We start from the raw sequence: 20,769 nt of genomic DNA on the forward strand, positions 1-20,769 counted from the left end.
GAGGAGGTGCCATATTATGAAAATTGAAGAATGAATAGGAGTTACCCAAGGAGAGGCTGGTAGGACAAACACTCTGGGCCTAGGAAATAGCAAGTGCAAAGCTACAGGAGTACCAGATAGAATCAGACAGGCCAATCCCTGAATACACTTTCTAATTCTAGTCCGATAATTTTATAAAATCTTATAGCTTCAAGCAAATTACAAAATGCACTGGTTTCTTCACAAATAGCAATTTTGCTGTAAATAGAAAAAAGTTTAGCAATTCTGTTGTGAATAAAGTTAGTCTTTAATAAGTCAAGCAATATCAATGTACATCAGCAATTTTACCTCCTTTTTTTTTTTTTTTTTTTTTTTTTTGGTATTTTCCTTTGTGTGATTCCAAGGAATATTTGCGATCTCAAGTTGATTTACTGATGGCCAGTTCTGAGTCCAGATATCAGTCAGCGTTGTAAACAATCAGTATTCCTCCTAGGTGTTTACTATTACACACAGAATCTAGCTTCCCAGGTAAGTGAAGCCATGTCAATAGTTAGCCTGATATAAAATTATATTATTTTGTCCTTAGTTAAGCACCCTTCATTATCCATAATCACATGTATTTCTCAGATTTTGTCATTGTTAATTATTTAAATCATGCAGCTCCTCTGGGGTATAAACCTTCACATATTTTTAGATGTGACTTTACTATTTTGATTTTATCAGAATTATTCCTTACAAGGAATGCATGACGATGACTCCATCTGTAATAGGTATGAAGATGAAGGGGAAGGGTGGAACCGAGGAAAAGCATGTATGTATGCGTTTTTAAAATTGTATGTGTCTTAAAAATATATTTTTAAAAAGTATATAAGTGTGATTCCCATTTTCAGGAATCTTTATTCACTTTATTGTAAACACTGTGTGAATAATTAAGTCTAGTTTTATTCTTTCTTATTCGGTATCTATTAATTCAAATACGATCATGATACTCTTCTGACAGACCTTTCAACATCTCCCTTTAACAATTCTTACCCAAGTTTCTATATACCTTAGACTAAAGCACATGAGACCCGATAGTTAAGAAAAGGCAGTTATGTGTGTATTCCATGTTGAGTAGATAATATTCTGATATATAGCTTTCTCTCCTACTAATTGAGAATCTGATTGGATAAGTAACACTACACTTTCTTTTCCAAATTAGAGTCCAAACAATACCCACCTCAAAAGGTTGTGAGAATTAAATAAGCACATTCATATTGCATATGTAGCCCATAAGTTGTTGGCACCAAATATCTCTTCTATGTGATTTTTTGTTGTTGTTGTTGTTTTTGAGATTGGAGTCTCACTCTGTCGCCCAGGCTAGAGTGCAGTGGCACAATCTCAGCTCACTGCAACCTTCGCCTCCCGGGCTCAAGCGATTCTCCTGCCTCACCTCCCAAGTAGCTGGGACTACAGGCAACTGCCACCACGCCCGGCTAAGTTTTTGTGCTGGGATTACAGGCATGAACTACTGCACCTGGTAAATGTGTTTCCACCTGGTTTCAAACCAGGGACTTTTCACTTGTGAGGCAAACGTGATAACCACTATACTACAGAAACTCGTTCCATGTTTTTTTTTAAAGGCTCCTTCTCCTCTCCTTTGAGCCTCAAGTATTAATTCTGAAGTTTCTTCAGTATGGGGCTAAACTGGATTATTTCTCAGAACGGGAAAAGTGAAGAGATTTGCTGAATCTGGGGTAGGAAAAGTCAGTAGAAAAATCTCCCATTTCCTTTGTAATTGTTTTCTATCACCTTCCATGTGCAATGATTGAGGCATTTAAAACTCTTACAGGAGTATACCAAACTAATAAAGATTTTTAGAAAGTCTGCACATTTTCTTATTTCTCTAAAAAGAAAAGACCCCACCCCCTTCACATTCCCTGATGAAAGTAATCACAGGCTCATGCCTGTAATCCCGGCACTTTGGGAGGCCAAGGCGGGCAGATCATCTGAGGTCAGGAGTTCCAGACCAGCCTGACCAACATGGTGAAACCCCGTCTCCACTAAAATTACAAAATTAGCCGGGAGTGGTGGCACACGCCTGTAATCCCAGCTACTCGGGAGGCTGAAGCAGGAGAATCGCTTGAATCTGGGAAGTGGAGGTTGCAGTGAGCCGAGATCAGGCCATTGCACTCCAGCCTGGGCAAGAAGAGCAAAACTCCATCTCAAAAACAATAAAAAAGAAAAACAAAAAAAGTCAAAGAGCAATACCAGCTATGCACTTATACATGCTAAAGTCAGTCTCACAGATACTATCATCGACCTTACTTAACATTGATATTTATATTCATGTTAATATATGTCATAGACATGGAAATACACTGCCCAGATCCTCCTTCAAGGAAGGGCTTGCAGCCCAACTGCAGAGAGCACAATTAGCAGATAGACACCAGCTGTGAGCTTCTTTAGTATTTGCCTCAGCTGCAGAGCTCCTCCCCACTCAAGGCTGCATCCTTCCCCAGGGCAGTCCTCACTCAGTGACCCACAAAGGAGTTAAAAAGGGTGGTCTAGAGCCCCTTTGGCCCAGTGTGGGGGCAACTTGACAGGCATACTGGCTGAGTATACAGAGACCTACATAGCTTTTTCTTCTACTAATTGAGAATCTGATTAGATAAGTAACACAACACTTTCATTTCCAAATTAGAGTCCAAACAATACTCACCTCAAAAGGTTGCGAGAATTAAATAAGCACATTCATATTGCATATGTAGCCATAAGTGGTTGGCACCAAATATCTCTTCTGTGTGGTTTTTTTGTGGTGTTGTTTTTGAGATGGAGTCTCACTCTGTGAGACCTACATAGATTGAAAAAAAGTGAGAAAGGTAGCTATCAGGGAAGAGGGAATTTAAAGTGCAAAGGCCTTAAGACAGAAAATGTGTTTCCCATTTTGTAGGAATAGCCAGAAAGCCTTGAGGCTATGAAGTAAAAGCAGGCAAGTAATATCAAGTTGGGGGTCGGTGGGGAGGAAGGAAACTCATAGGGCTTCCTAGGGTAGGTAAATTAATGTGGACAAGCAATCAAAAGCAATAGCAATTCTGATCTAATAAATTTGATAATACAAATTAACTAGACAGAAAAAGCCATGTTGTATCCTGAGTTACTAAAAGAGTGCATTAATACAGCTTCTCCAAAGAAATGGGGCTAAGGATTTACAAATATGGGATTCAGGAAATTCTGTATCCCATATTCTCCTCCCATCGGAATCAAATTGTAATGCAAATGAGTCACTAGACTTTCATCACCTGGGTAAAGTTGCTCTTAAGAGTTAGACCACTTAAGAATTAGGCTGACCTTTCTTGCTTTTCAAGAATACTTAGAATTGCAAAATTTGCCTTTAAAGAGTGGCGAGTATATCCCATTTTTATGGCTGTTTGACAACACTATTAATGTAATATAATTATTACACTGGAGGCCTGGCGTGGTGGCTCACGCCTGTAATCCCAGCACTTTGGGAGGCCGACACGGGCGGATCACCTGAGGTCAGGAGTTCGAGAGCAGCCAGGCCAGCATGGTGGAACCCCGTCTCTACTAAAAACACAAAAATTAGCTGAGGATGGTGGTGCATGCCTATAATCCCAGCTACTCGGGAGGCTCAGGCAGGAGAATCGCTTGAACCTGGGAGGTGGAGGTTGCAGTGAGCCGAGGTTGCACCACTGCACTCCAGCCTGGGCAACAGGGAAAGACTCCATCTCAAAAACAAACATAAACTCTGGAATTGGTAAATAGACTTCAGGGATTTGCATATTTGATATCACTTATTACTCCTGCTGAATAAGCTTCTCCGGTGTATCCTACAATAACTTGTGGGTCTTTACTGCCTTCCAGTGGATTAGGTTACATCTAGAAACATTGTAAAGAGTTGCTCCAGCCCAACCGGGAAAGAAGCGCTTTATAATGTGGGCTAATGAAACAAACATGAAGTGAAACAAACATGACCGTGTCCAGCTTTCTCTAGGACAGTGTAGCGTGGCTCTAAAAAGAGCCTTTGTTTTTCAGTTTTCACAACCTCGCTCCTTATTTGGCCTTATGGTGGCTCTCGGTCTTCTTAGGCAGCAGCACGGCCTGGATATTGGGCAAGACACCACCCTGCGCGATGGTGACTTTGCCCAGCAGCTTGTTGAGCTCTTCATCGTTGCGGATAGCCAGCTGGAGGTGACGCGGGATGATGCGGGTCTTCTTGTTGTCGCGGGCCGCATTGCCAGCCAACTCCAGGATCTCAGCAGTCAGGTACTCCAGCACCGCAGCCAGGTACACCGGCGCGCCGGCCCCAACCCGCTCTGCATAATTGCCCTTGCGGAGTAAGCGGTGCACTCGGCCCACAGGGAACTGCAGCCCAGCCCGAGAAGAACGGGTCTTGGCCTTAGCGCGAGCTTTACCGCCTTGCTTGCCACGTCCAGACATACTGACCACAACTTACTTAAAGTACCCAGCGAAACGAAAGTGGAGAGGCAGCGCCTTTTATAAACACCATTGGGCGCGAAAAAGAAGCTATGTCATTGGTTAGAGTTGCCACTTAATTTTAACCAATGGAAGTACATCTTTTGGATTTGCTGATTGGTTGATTAGGTATAACTAACCTCTGAGGTCACCCTGAATAACCACCAATCAGATACAGGACTTTAACTCTTCACCTTATTTGCATGAGAGGTTCTATATAAAAACGACTCCTGGTGCCTTGCTCCCATTACTTCCCGTTTTCTCGATCTGCTGTTAGTCCGCCTCGACTCGTAGTTCGCCCTCAACATGCCGGAGCCAGCGAAGTCCGCTCCTGCGCCCAAGAAGGGCTCGAAGAAGGCAGTGACTAAGGCCCAGAAGAAAGACGGCAAGAAGCGCAAGCGCAGCCGCAAGGAGAGCTACTCCGTGTACGTGTACAAGGTGCTGAAGCAGGTCCACCCCGACACCGGCATCTCCTCTAAGGCCATGGGAATCATGAACTCCTTCGTCAACGACATCTTTGAGCGCATTGCGGGTGAGGCTTCCCGTCTGGCGCATTACAACAAGCGCTCGACCATCACCTCCAGGGAGATCCAGACGGCCGTGCGCCTGCTGCTGCCCGGGGAGTTGGCCAAGCACGCGGTGTCGGAGGGCACCAAGGCCGTCACCAAGTACACCAGCGCTAAGTAAACCTGCCAAGTAAGCGTCTTAAAGCCCAACCCCAAAGGCTCTTTTAAGAGCCACTTAAATTGTCGCTATTAGAGCTGCAAACACGTGTTCCTAATCCAGGTTTAAATAGTGGCGATCTCTTTAAAGGGGTTGTTATGATCTCATTACATTGAGTAATGCGTACAGTGCTTGTAATCGAGTACAGGCAGTACAGGCTAAAGAAGCCATATGCACTTTGTTAGTACTGAGAGTACTGAGTAAGGAATATGGCGCCTAAAAAATTAAGGATGTGCAGGAAATTTGCGTTAACAAAGTGCTTCCTGGCTCTTGGCGCGAAAATGGATACTTCCGTTGTGTCGAGTGCTGTGACTTCCTGTTAGAACTTGTTGAAAGCCTATTGTCACGTGTACTATTCCACCATTTAAAGGAGTTCTAACTTGAGTTTATATATTTGTAAATTTGGTTCCCGATGGCCTACCAGTACGTATGGCTTTCGCGCGAGCAATTACCTTATTTAACCCCTTCTAGGCTGTACCCAGCTCTGCCTTGCTTGCTTCCCTCTCACCCCCCCGTTTCCACCTCTCCAGCCCACAAGACATCGGGAAGATGCCAGACCACCAGGCAGGATAGTCTGCAAGGGTAAGGGGAGGAGCACAGCTTTTCTCATGAGTGAAGAAACGGAACATGAGATCATCGCGAAGATTCTTGAATAGTTTGCTAGTTGTTAAGGCATGTTCAGCGTCAATTGGTTCAACCAGTAATTTTTCCTTTTGACAAAACTTATAGAAAAGGAAAAGGAAAAGCAACTGGATCCAGAGGGGAGACAACAGACTGAGACTAGAGACAGTCCGCCCCGAAGCAAGAAGTTGGAGTAGAGGAGAAGGGAACTTCCCCAGCAGCACAGGATCTGAGCAGAGTTAGGTGGGTTTTATTGTGTAACTGGAGGCTAGAATGGCTATGCCGGTGATAAGCAGTGTGGAACTTTTTTGGAAGAACCAAGTGAAAGAAAGGGTCCACGAATTTTAAGCTAGGTTGTTACCTGGCTAAATTTGTGATTTAGAAATGCAGGCCAGTTTCACAGGGAAATTTTCAATGTATATGTGTCTGTATATATATTTAACATATTTGGCCATGCATTGTTCTAGTCTTTGGGGATATTGCCCGCCCTTGGGCATTTGGAGATTAGCAAGGTCATATTGGAAAACTTTAAATACATGCAAAGCATATGTTCACTGTTCATCTAAGTCTAATTTATCCTATCAGCAATTTTGGGGTTACACTAATATTCTAAGAAATATATCAACAAATAATTATATTTATTGTTTACCTATATAGAAGGCACTGATCTATATCTATACCTATATAGGAGGCAATCACTTGAAGTCAGGAATTCGAAAGCAGCATGGCTAACATAGTGAAACCCCGTCTCTACTAACAATACAAAAATTAGCTGGGTGTGGTGGCGTGTGCCTGTAGTCCCAGCTACTGGGGAAGCTGAGGCAGGAGAATTGCTGGAACCCAGGAGGCAAAGGTTGCAGTGAGCTGAGATCACCTGACTGCACTCCAGCCTGGGCAACAGAGCAAGACTCCGTTGCAAATAAAATTTAAAAACAAACTAAGATACACTATGCCAATGAATTCTACCTTCAGGTATACCTGACTACTCTTTATAGACTAAAATTTTTACTCTGAAGTTATCTGCTGTTATTACCTTTAGACTTACAAACTATTTTTGCAAATGGACATAACATCTTGATTTTATACAATTTACTTTCAGTCCTTTTTGCTTTTTATAAAATTCTGGAAGTGCATTTGTGTTTTAATAGAAATACTGGGTAGAAGTGGCCATAACTTTCTCCTGCTTTCACCCTCACCCCTTTTCTCACTCCCTTCAAAATGATCTCATTTTATTTCTCTCGATAGCACGGATTTCCCCCCCCTTCCCCTCGCAAGACGGAGTCTAGCTCTGTTGTCCAGGCTGCAGTCCAATGGTGAGATCTTGGCTCACTGCAACCCTCCCCCTCCCAGGTTCAAGCGATTCTCTTGCCTCAGTTTCCCAAATGGCTGGTATTACAGGCGCCTGCCACCACGCCTGGCTAAATTTTGTATTTTTAGTAGAGATGGGGGTTTCAACATGTTGGCCAGGCTGGTCTCGAACTCCCGACCTCAGGCTATCTATACCGGCCTCGGCCTCCCAAAGTGCTAGGATTACAGGCGTGAGCAACCATTCCCGGTTGATAGCACAGAGTTTAACAGCTTGAAGGAATCAAAAAGTTCAGATCAATGTTATTTTACAAATAGCTAAATGGATGCAAAGCTTAATTTGCTCAGATCGTTAGAATCAGAACAAGATTCCATTATGCTCTTGTTTGTTCCCATTACACCACGTATCTCTTTGTCATTTATTTTCTCATTAGCCATGTGTATTAATTTGACTTAATTTGAAACAAAAATAGGGCTCTTTTATTCATTTTTATATCTCATAATCTCTCTTAGATTGTTAAAAAGTTGAATGTGCTAAATTGTCTCCTGTCTCATAAAATAATTTTTTAAAGAGTAGTTCAGTGCTTTACAATAATTGCTGTGTGATTCTGGACCACAGCAATTTAATCTAGCAATTGTTACAGCCTCCTGAAGAACACTTGCACAGAATAATTGCCTGCTTCAGATTTTCCCATTCTTTGGGAAACTGAGAGTAGCTCTGGGATTGAAAAGTGGAGGTTTATTTAACTGTGGTTAGGGACTTGGCAATCATATGTTTGGTCTGTGTTGTTATCTAGTATCTGAGCCTAGAAGTTGGAAGTAAAGAGGTCAATGGACCTAAGAAAATGGCATGGCTTTCTACCTTAGATGAGCTGGAAAAACTTAGTAATTCTTCAAGTCCTTAATACAAAGGAGTAAATGTCACAACTCTATGCCCATGAAGTGTAATATATCATGTCACTGCTTTCTTGATATTACCTGAGGTATAAGTACAGCTGGGAGAAGACCTTATCTCTGTCTTCAGGAATATACGTGAAGGAAAGGAAAAAAAAATTTTTTTTTTTTGAGACAGTCTCACTGTCACCGAGGCTGGAGTGCAGTGGCACTGTGTCGGCTCAATGCAACCTCTGCCTCCTGGGTTCAAGCAATTCTCCTGCCTCAGCCTCCTGAATAGCTGGGATTACAGGCGCCCGTGACCATGCCCGGCTAGTTTTTATATTTTTAGTAGAGACGTGGTTTCACCATGTTGGCCAGGCTGGTCTTGAACTCCTGACGTCAGGTGATCCACCCACCTTGGCCTCCCAAAGTGCTGGCATGAACCGGGTGGGTGAGCCACCGTGCCCGGCCTGGGAAATTTGTTGTTCATTTGGTTTCTCCTACTTTCTCATTCTTTCTTGAACTAGGATTTTTCTGTCCTATTATAAGTGTCTGAAAGCCAGTTTGTTACTCTTAAGACACTACTCAAATAGAAATATAATACGGCCAGGTGCGATGGCTCATGCCTGTAATCCCAGCACTTTGGGAGGCTGAGGTGGGTGGATCACAAGGTCAGGAGTTCAAGACCAGCCTGGCCAGTATGGTGAAACCCCGTCTCTACTAAAAATACAAAAATTAGTCGGGCATGGTTTCGACTAATGGGACGCCTGTAGTCCCAGCTGCTTGGGAGGCTGAGGCAGGAGAATGACTTGAACCTGGGAGGCAGAGGTTGCAGTGAGCCGAGATCATGCCACTGCACTCGAACCTGGGCGACAGAGCAAGACTCCATCTCAAAAAAAAATAAAAGGGGGGGAGTGAATATAATACAAGTCATACATGTACTTCTTATCTTTCCAGTAACCATTTTTAAAAGTTAAAAAAAATCAGGCGCAGTGGCTCATGCCTGCAATCCCAGCACTTTGGGAGGCCGAGGTGGGTGGATCACCTGAGGTCAGGAGTTCAAGACCAGCCTGGTCAACATGGTGAAACCCCGTCTCTACTTGAAATGCAAAAAATTAGCCAGGCGGGGTGGTACGCATCTGTATTCCCAGCTACTCGGGAGGCTGAGGCAGGAGAATCTCTTGAACCTGGGAGGCAGAGTTTGCAGTGAGCCGAGATGGCGCCATTGCACTCCAACCTGGGGGACAAGAGGGTCGAGACTTCGTTTCCAAAAAAAAAAAAAAAAGTTACAATTAATTTTAATAATGTATCCTATTTGACAGAATGTATCAAAAATACAGTTTCAGCATATAGTCAATACAGAATGTATTAAATATCTTGCATTCTTTTTTCATTTCAAATCTTCAAAATCTGGTGTGTATTTTACACTTTTACAGTATATCAAAATAAATTTTCATGGGGAATTCTTCATCTGTAATTAGAATAAGAAGATTCTGATTCATGTCCCTAAGGTGTTCCAAGCATACTTGGATGTTATCTAATTGAATCCAGCACCAGTTTTTAAATGTAAACTAATTAAAATATAATTAAACACTCCCTCAGTCACATGCCACATTGTAAGTGCTCAAACTCCATGCATGGCTAGTGCTATACCATAAGACACTCAATGAGCAGAACTTGACCTAAAACCCACTAGGGCACTATGCAAAGGATTACAATTCCTTCTGGCATCACCACTTACTACAGTTTTTCCTAAGGGAGTGTTTAATCCATTGGGCTTGGAACATGAAAAATGACAGGGAAGGACGTGTTACATTGCTGCAGATTTCTTTAACAATAACATAACTATACAGACACAAAATGAAAACGACTTTCTCAAGTAGGCCCACAAACTGACACATGAAAATAATTCATTCCTATTGGGATAAGTGACAGGCAGGTTTTGTACCTGTCCTGACACATTTCCCCAAATTCTCCATTATAGGACTAGCACCACTACTACTCTGTGATGGCTTCTCTATCCACTAAGAGAGTGTGATTAAGAATATTACAGGTTTGAGTGAGTGTATGTTCAGGGCAATTTGAATCTATGCTCCTGGAAGAATAAAAATTTAAAAATTACAAGTTTGGGTCACAGACTCTAACATTTGTGAATTGGTTATTTGATTTGACCTCTATTTTGTCATTTTAAAATAATAGTAGTAAAATCTATCATGAAAATATGAGATATGAGCTAATCCATGTAAAGCGTTTAACACAATTTTCAACAGACTTTCAGTGTATCTTAGGAATTACTTTCCTCTTTCACCCTTTCTTTTGTCCCTTTTGTAATACTTTGAAAATTTTAGGTGTTGTTAATCCTTGCTTATTTAGAGAGTAAGATCAATCTTTTGTGAGGTCTTCCCTTAGCTTGCTCTTAAAGCTACTCTTAGAGCTATTTCAGAAAAGCCTTACTATCCAATTCAAGCCAAATCAGGAGATAAGCAGCCTAAATACTTTTTTTTTCTCCCCAGATTGATGCCTGCAGCTCCTGGGGAAAGTGGAAGGCAGATAACTCCTTTATGAAAAGGCAGCATTCAAAAACTATAAAAAATATAAATCCAACATTATTAAAATTTTGTACATCCAAAGATATCACGAACAGTTAAAAACGAACCCACAAGGTGACAGAATATATTTGTCACATACTGACAAAAAGTTAAACTCAAATATATAAATATTTACAAATCAAAACTCATAAAATAAAAACTGTAGAGAATCTGGATAGACCAAAATTCCCAGAAAAGTGGGAAAATCTCCAAATAGCCAAAAATCTCATTGAAAAAACTCCAATCTGACATAAGGAAATGCTGATAAACAATAATTCTGAAGCACTGCTGGTGGAATATGGGAGTGTAAATTTTAAAATACTATCCTGGAAAGCAAATTGTTCATTTTTACTCATGTTGAATATGCACATACTTTTACCAAATAATTCCACTTTCATGTAACCAGAAAATGCACAGGTGTGTACAGTGCTGTTTTGTAATGAGGAAAAAAAAAAATCAACAGAAATGAATAAAGTATTTACTGACACATTAGAAAACTAGATTAATGGTGAAAATAACGTAGAACTGCACATTTCAACACGGATATATTTCAAGAGCAAATGTAAAAATTCATGAAGACGTTTAAAATAGATTAGGGGTATGTGCATCTAAAGTTAAAAATGCATAGGAACAGTAAACACCAAATTCAGAATATCAGTTTATCCTAGAATATTAGTTAATTCTAGGATAGGAAAAAGGGAGGGCTGTGCTACTGAGAAGGGACATGAGGATTTTTAACTGTAGTTGTTGAATAAGTGGTGTGGTCACCAGCGCATTTTGTATACTTGATATATTTCAGTATTTAAAAATCGTATCAGAAGGCAAACATATAAAGGAATATTATTACTAAGACTCTTAAGACTGCCCAGCTGTCTTCTACAGTAGTAAAAGTATGGTCTGCTCCCCACTCCAATCCTGGAGGCTCCAGCATTTAATGGAGCCCCCATCAAACCCCTCATCTCTCCCGAGACGTATTTGAAGGGCCAGAGGGAAGTTAAGCGTCTAGCCCGCCCCTAATCCGAGCGGTAAACCGGCTGCAGGCAATTTGCAAGCAGCCGCCAGAAGTTACTGGCCAGCAGAGGCTCTTCTAGCCTTGGGAAATCTCGGCCCAGGGCCACCTGTAGTCATCAGTCCACTTTCGACATCCCGAGTTAATCTTGTAAAACAGGACGAGAGAACTCACTGACAAGGACCCTATTAAGAGACTCAGTTTGCTGTCATTTTAACTCTTTTGTTGAAAGCTTAGGGGCCCTAAAAAGGGCCTTTTTAGAGAACGACAGGGCTTCAAAATGCCGTTTAGCCGCCGAAGCCATAAAGGGTGCGGCCCTGGCGCTTCAGCGCATAGACTACGTCCATGGCGGTGACCGTCTTGCGCTTGGCGTGCTCCGTGTAGGTCACGGCGTCCCGGATCACGTTCTCCAGGAAGACCTTCAGCACCCCGCGGGTCTCCTCATAGATGAGGCCGGAGATGCGCTTCACGCCGCCGCGGCGAGCAAGGCGCCGGATGGCTGGCTTGGTGATGCCCTGGATGTTGTCGCGCAGCACTTTGCGGTGGCGCTTGGCACCCCCTTTCCCCAGACCCTTACCTCCTTTGCCGCGTCCTGACATTATCAAGTGATCAGAGAACAAAGATCTGCTGCCTGTGATGGCAGCTTTCTTTTATGGGTAAACCCTGCGGACCAGACTGAAAACCGGAAGAGCTTTGGCGGGAAGTCCCTCCGCGTCGGTGGAGGGGACCTAAAAGGGAAACAGGCCTGCTGTGCACTACTCCCTTTTGTTCTCCTTCAGTCCTTTTTAATCCTCAAGACCTAGGCTGTTTTTCTTCCTTTTTTCACTTAACATGATTCCTGCCTCATAACAAAAATGTTAACATTATAGAAGATACATAAAGCAAAAAGAATAAAATATTATCTCTACATATATACATGTTTTCTTTATTTGTGTGGAACTATGCTATTATGTGGCATTTTTCTCCTTAATATACCATGGAAATATACTCCATATGCTAAATTCCTAGCAATACAAGATAGACTCATATAGAATTTAAAGATCTTTCAGGTATATTGCTAAGTTATCTTCTACTTATTTTCATTTCCAGTGTTTGGGGTGTAGAATTATCCCCCCAGATATCGAGCTTGGTAATCCTGGGTGCTTTGGAAAATTGAAGGTTCTCAGAAACAAGTCTAAGAATCAAGATCCCTCTAACTTTGTCTTGTTTCTCTTCCAGGGAGGGACTTTCTCTGGAATTTCCTGATATGACCAAGAAAGCTTCTTACCAAAAGAAGCACAATTGCCTTCGGTTACCTCGTTATCTACTGCATGCAGAAAAGAAGACTGAAGAATGCAACTATACCTAGATGAACTTTCCCACAAGATAAAGCTGGCCTCTTGATCTCATTCAGATTCCAAAGAGAATCATTTACAAGTTAATTTCTTTCTCCTTGGTCCATTCCTTCTCCCTAATAATCATTTACTGTTCCTTAAAAAATTGTCTACATTACCCATCTCCTCTTTTGCCTCTGAGAAAAGGTATATAAGCTTCTGTACCCCACTGAGGGGTTGAGGTAGTTATTCTGTGGTCCCCAGCCCTGTACCTTAATAAATTTGTATGCCTTTTCTCTTACTAATATTCTCTTATCAGTTGATTTTCAGTAAACTTTCAGAGGGCAAAAGGGAGGTTTTCTCTTGGCCCCTACACCAGTAGCAGTTTCTGATATGCCTACAACCTTAACTAATGCTGGGTAGAACCATTTTAAATAATCTAACTGTAGTAATAAGGATTTGATTTCTTGTTTATAGAAATAACTTTTCAAAAAGTTAATCAGCTGGTTAGTCAGTACAATACATGACCTATTTCCCCCACTGATTTGAGGAACTTATCATATACTGAATATATGAGCCACTGCACCCGGCCTATTTGGTGATTTTCTTGCTACTCTTTATTTCAATGACTTCCTTACAGCAATGCTTGAAGTATTTTCAAAGTACTCCACTTAAATGTCATAAAGTAAATGAAGATAAACTTTTCATTAAAATACTTTAAAAATTTTTGCATTTATGTTGCAATAAAAGAAAACTTGCCATACATCTTTGGAAAACAAAACAAAACAAAATTGATATGACTGGCTGTAACTTGCTGTAGCTGAATTCAGTATATGTTGTAAAGAGGGTAAGGGAGCATAGATTAATTGAATACTTAATCTAAGGGTAAATACAAATTTAAAATAACAGGCTTAGTTATCTGTTGTAAACAAGAGACTTCCTTTCCCATCACTTTCAAGATGTCTTTCTCTGTCCTTTTAAAATGTATGCAAATCCTTTTAATGACTAAACAGGCCTTATAACTGAGAATATTTTCTCAATGCCTGGAGAGCTATCTCTTTGAAATGTTCATCATTAAAAAAGATAGTGCTCTGTCTCCCAGTTTCCAGTGAGAAAATAGGCCAAACTTTAGCTGTCACCTAACTTCGAATTGCAAAACCTATCCAACGTGGCTATTCCTAATAAGAAAGCAAGATTTCTTTCTGGTTTTGCAATCTCTTCGTAAGATTGCCTGTGATAAGCAACTCTCTGGTTTAATGCTTATTCAATAATAAAATTATTTCCTTTCTATTCTTTGGGAGATTTCAAAATTGTATTTTCCCCAACATTAGTTAACAAATATATTTCTCTGCTTGAGCTTCTCACCAATCAGAAGCCATTTTCTGTATCTGATTTCATGAGTTTTCGCATAGCAATTAGTGACAATAAGGATAGCAATGAATGGTAAAATGTGGCAGAATATGCCATCCCAAAATATGCCATTTTGGAATAAGATTTTGAGATAAAGGCAATTTAAAAGAGTAGGTACAAGAAAGGCAGAAAGGCACTCTCACTGTTCCCTTTTTCCTCCCTAAAAGCAGGAATTAAAATTCCCATGTCCGTGTGAAGAGACCACCAAACAGGTTTTGTGTGAGCAACAAGGCTGTTTATTTCACCTGGGTACAGGCGGGCTGAGTCCGAAAAGAGAGTCAGCAAAGGGTGGTGGGATTATCATTAGTTCTTACAGGTTTTGGGATAGGTGGTGGAGTTTAGAGCAATATTTTGGGGGTAGGGGGTGGATCTCACAAAGTACATTCTCAAGGGTGGGGAGAATTACAAAGTACATTGATCAGTTAGGGTGGGGCAGAAACAAATCACAATGGTGGAATGTCATCGGTCAAGGCTATTTTCACTTCTGTGGATCTTCAGTTGCTTCAGGCCATCTGGATGTATATGTGCATATCACAGGCTTAGCTTGGGCTCAGAGGCCTGGTGTGGAAGATGTCCTCCTTGTACCAAAAGGAAAAGAACATTTTCATCAAGGACAGGAAGTTCAAACCAAGAGAATTCTGTACAGGCAGATCTCCTTAAAATAATTGTTTTCCTTTATCCTTCCTACATAGTTACATTTTCACAATTTACTCTGTTCAACCTACTATAAAAGCATTTAGGTTTTGCTACTTCTTTGGGGTCTGTAATTAGAGCTCCCATGTCCCATGCCACATAAAATTTATATTAAATAAAGTTATATGCTTTTCTCCTCTTAATCTGTCTTATGTCAGTTTAATTATCAGGCCCAGCCATAAAAACTCAAGAGGATAGAGGTAAAATTTTGCCTCCCCTACAAGGATATTTGAGTTTGTGAGACTCTTTAGTTTCTGAAATAGACGGTAAATTTAGTTCTGAAATCAATAGTAAACATACACACAGTATAACATTTTTAAAAATGTGATGCTAATCAGTCTCTTTTCTAATAGGATAACTGACTATCAAGATAAACTTAGTTCAAACAGAGTAACTCTGAGTACTCACATTCTTTCACATTACAAAACAAATCTAGCAGCAAACTTTATTATGTCAGGCGTTTAAATCAGAGCAACTCCATCTTGAATAGGAGCTGGGTAAAATAAGGCTGCGGCCTACTGGGCTGCATTCCCAGAAGCTTAAGGCATTTGTATTCACAGAATGAGTCACAGAAGAGGTTGGCACAAGGTACAGGTCACAAAGACTGCTAATAAAAGCATGAGGTAAAGAAGCCAGCCAAAACCTACCAAAATCAAGATGGCGAGGAAATTGACCTCTGGTTATCCTCACTGCTCATTATACACACTTATAATGCATCAGCATGCTAAAAGACACTCCCACCAGTGCCATGACCATTTACAGATGCCATGGCAACGTCGGAAAGTTACCCTATATGGTCTAAAAGGGGGAGGAACTCTCAGTTGGGGAATTGCCCACCCCTTTGCCAGAAAACTCATGAAGAATCCACCCCTTGTTTAGCGTGTAATCAAGAAATAACTATAAATATCCTTAGAATAGAACAAAAGAACAATTTTCTTTACTTCTCTAATAAACTTGCTTTCACTGTACTCTATGGATTTGCCTTGAATTCTTTCTTGAGAGAGACCCAAGAACCCTCTCTTGGTGTCTGGATTGGGACCCCTTTCCAGTGACAGTTACACTTGCAAAATACATCCTGTGTCCAACCACTATACATTTAATTGTGAAATTTATTAAATATTAATTTAAATAAGTTGAAAGACCTTTAAAGACAAACAACTCAAAAATGAATAAAATTATTATTTGGGTTACACAGTATAAAAATCCATCAAAAAGCCAAATATTTTACAATTTTGGGGGCCTCTCAAGTACCTATTTTTGCTAATTGTCAGCACTTATTTCTGTTCCAGAACATCATATTTATACTAGGATTGGAAGTAGTTATATTTTAAGAACAAGAAACAGAAACAATAAAAGGTTACGAGATGTCAATAGACTAAGTGCTAAAGAAATTCCAGATAGGAAGAGGAGGTATCTAGAGAAAAGGAGCTGAAAAGAAATGGGGTAGGTCGACCAAATTTTAGAGCAAGAGTTTTTAACCTGAGGTCCATACTTATATGTCACAACGCCCCTAAGGATAAAATTCAGCAATTGGAGGGTGCTGAAGGGGAAGTCTGTGAGTTTGGGTAGTAAAATATCTATTTTTAAAAAGTTAACCTTGACTGAACTTGAACATTTCACTTTATTATGAATTTAGGCCACAAATCTCAGTACCTGTTACTTTGTAATCCAAAAGACATTAGATGTTTCATTTCTCATTACAGTTGCTGAGTTATCTTGAAACATTTATACTCCTCTAATTAGTAACAGCAATTAGGCTCACCAAATTATATAATGTGTTAACTATATTAACAACATAACTATATAGGCCCATTTATCACTATCAAGTTTCAAAAATACTCTGATAACTGTAATTTAAATTTGTTTGGCATTTTATATACTTAAAACATCATTCTGAGATTTTCCATGTTACCAGACAGCCAAAAGTGTCTACAATACGCAAGAAAAATGTTAATGTCTTTTTCTCAAGATTACATCAGAGTGGGCCAGGCGCTGTGGCTTACGCCTGTAATCCCAGCACTTTGGGAGGCCAAGGCGGGCGGATCACGAGGTCAGGAGATTGAGACCATCCTGACTAACACGGTGAAACCTCGTCTCTACTAAAAATACAAAAAATTAGCCGGGCATGGTGGTGGGTGCCTGCAATCCCAGCTACTCGGGAGGCTAAGGCAGGAGAATGGTGTGAACCCGGGAGGCGGAGCTTGCAGTGAGCCGAAATCACGCCACTGCACTTCAGCCTGGGCGACAGAGCGAGACCCCGTCTCAAAAAAATAAAATAAAATAAAATAAAAATAAATAAATAAATAAATTACATCAGAGTTCAGTGAACAGAGGTAGGAGGCAAGATTGTGCAATCTTGGTATGAATATTCCTTATTTAGCTACAACACCAAAAGTTGTTTGCACTATCGTACTAAATAACCCTCCTCCACAGAAATCTGCCAGTCTTGCTAGGAGGCCTCAGTTTGTGTCAGGAACGCCCAACACTGTACTTTTCTAATACTCATAAACATTTCTAATACTCATTTCTAAAGTACATTTCTAATACTCATCATTTGTTGAACCATATGATAATCCTCTATGTATTTTCCCCCGTATTTGTGAGGAAGACGTTTTAACAGTCTGTGTGCTAACACTTTACCTCAAATTTCCTGAAAGGGTTTTAAGGTTTATTAGAAATAACTATCCTGTCAAGTTCTTCTGGGTAAGCAACTTAGGATAAGGCCTTTCCAAATGAGAAATCTTTCTTGGGCTCCAGATAACGTCATCCCAGTATTTTACTCACTTCATTTTAAAGGAATACTTTGAAACATGCAGTGGGGTGGGTAAGAGAATGCTTCACAGCTATCCATCAGGAAAGATGTGTCTCTGAGAGAGCCTTTGCAGGGAGGTGGACTATCGTGTCACAGAGTCCTGCAGCCTCGCTCTCCTGCAGCGGCGTCACCGCCGAGCTCTCGCAGGAGGCAACTTGCTGATCAGCAGCTCGGAGTTCTGGTAGCGCTGTACGTCGCGCAGGGTCACCGTGCAGGGCACATAGCGGGGGGACTTCTTGCCGCCCTTGGCCTGCGTGGAATAACTGTCTGCTAAATTCTAGCCAGGGCAATAACCCTTGTGCCAAAGTGCTTCAAAAACTCACGAAGCCACTGGCACTCTGTGGACACACGCTAAGTTTAAAATTAAGTAGTGGCCTAATACATCTGTTCACATCCTAACTTTTAAACGTGGTAGAATCTGGACCACCTTTCCTCTAGTTTTTCTTTTAAATCTGCGGTGTTCGCTACACTGTCTTAAAAAGGTATAAGGATGGATAACTTATGGCTTAAGTTTTCCCCAGGTCTCATTTTCTTCCACGTGGAAATGTTAAGTTCTTTTAGAGAAGACGTGGGTGGCCCTTAAAAGAGCCGTTGGTTTGGACTCGTTTTACTCCAGTTGCCACAAACTAGTCCAGGTAGTTACTTGCCCTTCGCCTTGTGGTGGCTCTCAGTCTTTTTGGGCAGCAGCACTGCCTGGATGTTGGGCAGGACACCGCCCTGTGCGATGGTGACTTTGCCCAGCAGCTTGTTGAGTTCCTCGTCGTTGCGGATGGCCAGTTGGAGGTGACGTGGGATTATGCGGGTCTTCTTGTTGTCGCGGGCCGCATTGCCCGCCAGTTCCAGGATCTCGGCTGTCAGGTACTCCAGCACCGCTGCCAGATACACCGGCGCGCCGGCCCCAACCCTCTCGGCATAATTGCCCTTGCGAAGCAGGCGGTGCACTCGGCCCACGGGGAACTGGAGCCCAGCCCTAGAGGAGCGAGTCTTGGCCTTAGCGCGAGCCTTGCCTCCCTGCTTGCCACGTCCAGACATTGCAAGCGCCACTAACTCACCACAAGCAACTACGAAACAAACAGGACAGGCGGCGCTTTTTATAAACACTATTGGGCGCGAAAAAGAAGACGTGTTGTTGGTTAGGACTGCAGTTTAATTTCAACCAATGGCAGTACGTCTTCTGGATTTGCGAATCCTGATTGGGCAGAACTGATCTCTGACGTTACCCTGAATAACTACCAATCAGACACAAGACTTCAACTCTTCACCTTATTTGCATAAGCGATTCTATATAAAAGCGCCTTGTCGTACCTTGCTCACTGTGTTTTTCTTTTTCCTTGAAAGCTTTGTAGCTAGTGTTCGCTATGCCAGAGCCCGCGAAGTCCGCTCCCGCCCCGAAAAAGGGCTCCAAGAAGGCGGTGACTAAGGCGCAGAAGAAAGACGGCAAAAAGCGCAAGCGCAGCCGCAAGGAGAGTTATTCCATCTATGTGTACAAGGTGCTGAAGCAGGTCCACCCTGACACCGGCATTTCGTCCAAGGCCATGGGCATCATGAATTCGTTTGTGAACGACATTTTCGAGCGCATTGCTGGTGAGGCTTCCCGCCTGGCGCATTACAACAAGCGCTCGACCATCACCTCCAGGGAGATCCAGACGGCTGTGCGCCTGCTGCTGCCTGGGGAGTTGGCCAAGCACGCCGTGTCCGAGGGCACCAAGGCCGTCACCAAATACACCAGCGCTAAGTAAACAGTGAGTTGGTTGCAAACTCTCGACCCTAACGGCTCTTTTAAGAGCCACCCATCTTCTCAAAGAGAGAGCTGGTGCTTGTATTCCTCCTGTGCTGGCCATTGACATAGTACTTGTAACTCACTACTGTGTTTTTTAGTCTGAACTAATCCTTAATGACTTTTTTTTTTTTTAGATCTGCCATTCTAATCCCCTTAGAGTTAAGTAAGGAGATGGGGAGACTTTCTATTACACGTTCGAAACCGATTAAAATACTCGTCGGTCCCCCAGCGGATAGTGAGTTGGAACAGTGCCAAGTTGCAGCAGTTATCAGTTTGAATTTGTCCGGGCAGCGCCCACCCTTCCTGTCTGCATCCTGATTAGTTGCTGTATCCAGGAAGTCCACGGCCGGTTTGGGTGCGCCAAAGGAATTCAAACCCCGCCTTTATTTGGCCTTCCTTAACAAACTCAGTAAACTGTCAGTTTGTGTTTCTCATTCTTTAGTATTTTATCGCTTTCGGGAAGGAGATTGATTTCTTCTCAGTTTTCATTGGATACAGCGATTTTTTTAAAAAGGGACTCTTTATGGCAACATAATCAGTTTTTTTTTTTTTTGAGAGGGAGACTTTCTCTGTCACCCAGACTGGAGTGCGGTGGCGTGATCTCAGCTCACTGCAACTTCCGCCTCCCCGGTTCCAGCGATTCTCCTCCCTCAGCCTTCTGGGTAGCTGGGATTAGAGGCATGCGCCACCATGCCCGGATAATTTTTGTATTTTTAGTAGGGACGGGATTTCACCATGTTGGCCAGGCTGGTCTCGAACTCCTGACTTCAAGTGATCCACCAGCCTCAGCCTCCCAAAGTGCTGATTACAGGCGTGAGCCATCCAGTCCGGCTGCAATGGAATTTGAAGGCGGTAGTTTTCAGCCTGATCAATGCTTTATCTCTAATTAGAATACTATTTTCCCTTTATGGTATATCTATATAAGCAAAGGCATTAGAAGCCTAAACAGGACAATTCGGGGTGTTAAGGCAGAAAACTTGAGGACGTTTATCCCAGACTCTTCTGAAATAAGTCAATTTCAATTTTAAAACTCCTTTCGTTAGTATTTTAAATACTGTTTTTGACTTTGCCTAGGAGAAGTGAGGAAAAGCAAGTTCCCCCTTATTCAGGTTGTCACAAATGAGAACCAGTCATCCAACAAACGATGTTGCTCTAGGTTGTAACTATTCAGTCATGTGTCTCTT

The 20,769-nt window shown here is 41.9% G+C and overlaps 5 protein-coding genes and 1 non-coding gene across 6 annotated transcripts; 2 read left to right on the plus strand and 4 right to left on the minus strand.

The window, feature by feature from the left end:
• Positions 1–1,505: 1,505 nt before the first annotated feature.
• TRNAV-CAC lies at positions 1,506–1,578 on the minus strand. Its single transcript has one exon. It is a non-coding gene; the product is annotated as a tRNA-Val (tRNA).
• A 2,296-nt stretch (positions 1,579–3,874) lies between these two features.
• LOC101012342 (histone H2A type 1-H) lies at positions 3,875–4,470 on the minus strand. The gene has a single exon (XM_003897207.3). The coding sequence runs from the start codon at positions 4,417–4,419 to the stop codon at positions 4,033–4,035; it is 387 nt and encodes a 128-aa protein (XP_003897256.1). The 5' UTR covers positions 4,420–4,470; the 3' UTR covers positions 3,875–4,032.
• A 223-nt stretch (positions 4,471–4,693) lies between these two features.
• LOC101011394 (histone H2B type 1-K) lies at positions 4,694–13,195 on the plus strand. Its single transcript, XM_003897204.5, has 2 exons — positions 4,694–5,151; positions 12,796–13,195. Exon 1 carries the CDS (start codon positions 4,762–4,764, stop codon positions 5,140–5,142), a length of 381 nt encoding a protein of 126 aa, XP_003897253.1. The 5' UTR covers positions 4,694–4,761; the 3' UTR covers positions 5,143–5,151; positions 12,796–13,195.
• Positions 11,816–12,243, minus strand: LOC101011982 (histone H4). Its single transcript, XM_031667642.1, has one exon. The coding sequence runs from the start codon at positions 12,174–12,176 to the stop codon at positions 11,865–11,867; it is 312 nt and encodes a 103-aa protein (XP_031523502.1). The 5' UTR covers positions 12,177–12,243; the 3' UTR covers positions 11,816–11,864.
• A 4,457-nt stretch (positions 13,196–17,652) lies between the features above and the next one.
• Positions 17,653–18,877, minus strand: LOC101011060 (histone H2A type 1). Its single transcript, XM_003897203.5, has one exon. It carries the CDS (start codon positions 18,835–18,837, stop codon positions 18,445–18,447), a length of 393 nt encoding a protein of 130 aa, XP_003897252.1. The 5' UTR covers positions 18,838–18,877; the 3' UTR covers positions 17,653–18,444.
• A 216-nt stretch (positions 18,878–19,093) lies between these two features.
• LOC101010089 (histone H2B type 1-J) lies at positions 19,094–20,168 on the plus strand. Its single transcript, XM_003897202.5, has one exon. It carries the CDS (start codon positions 19,164–19,166, stop codon positions 19,542–19,544), a length of 381 nt encoding a protein of 126 aa, XP_003897251.1. The 5' UTR covers positions 19,094–19,163; the 3' UTR covers positions 19,545–20,168.
• Positions 20,169–20,769: the final 601 nt, after the last annotated feature.

This window comes from Papio anubis, chromosome 6 (genome assembly GCF_008728515.1).
Source record: "Papio anubis isolate 15944 chromosome 6, Panubis1.0, whole genome shotgun sequence".
Classification (NCBI taxonomy): domain Eukaryota; kingdom Metazoa; phylum Chordata; class Mammalia; order Primates; family Cercopithecidae; genus Papio; species Papio anubis.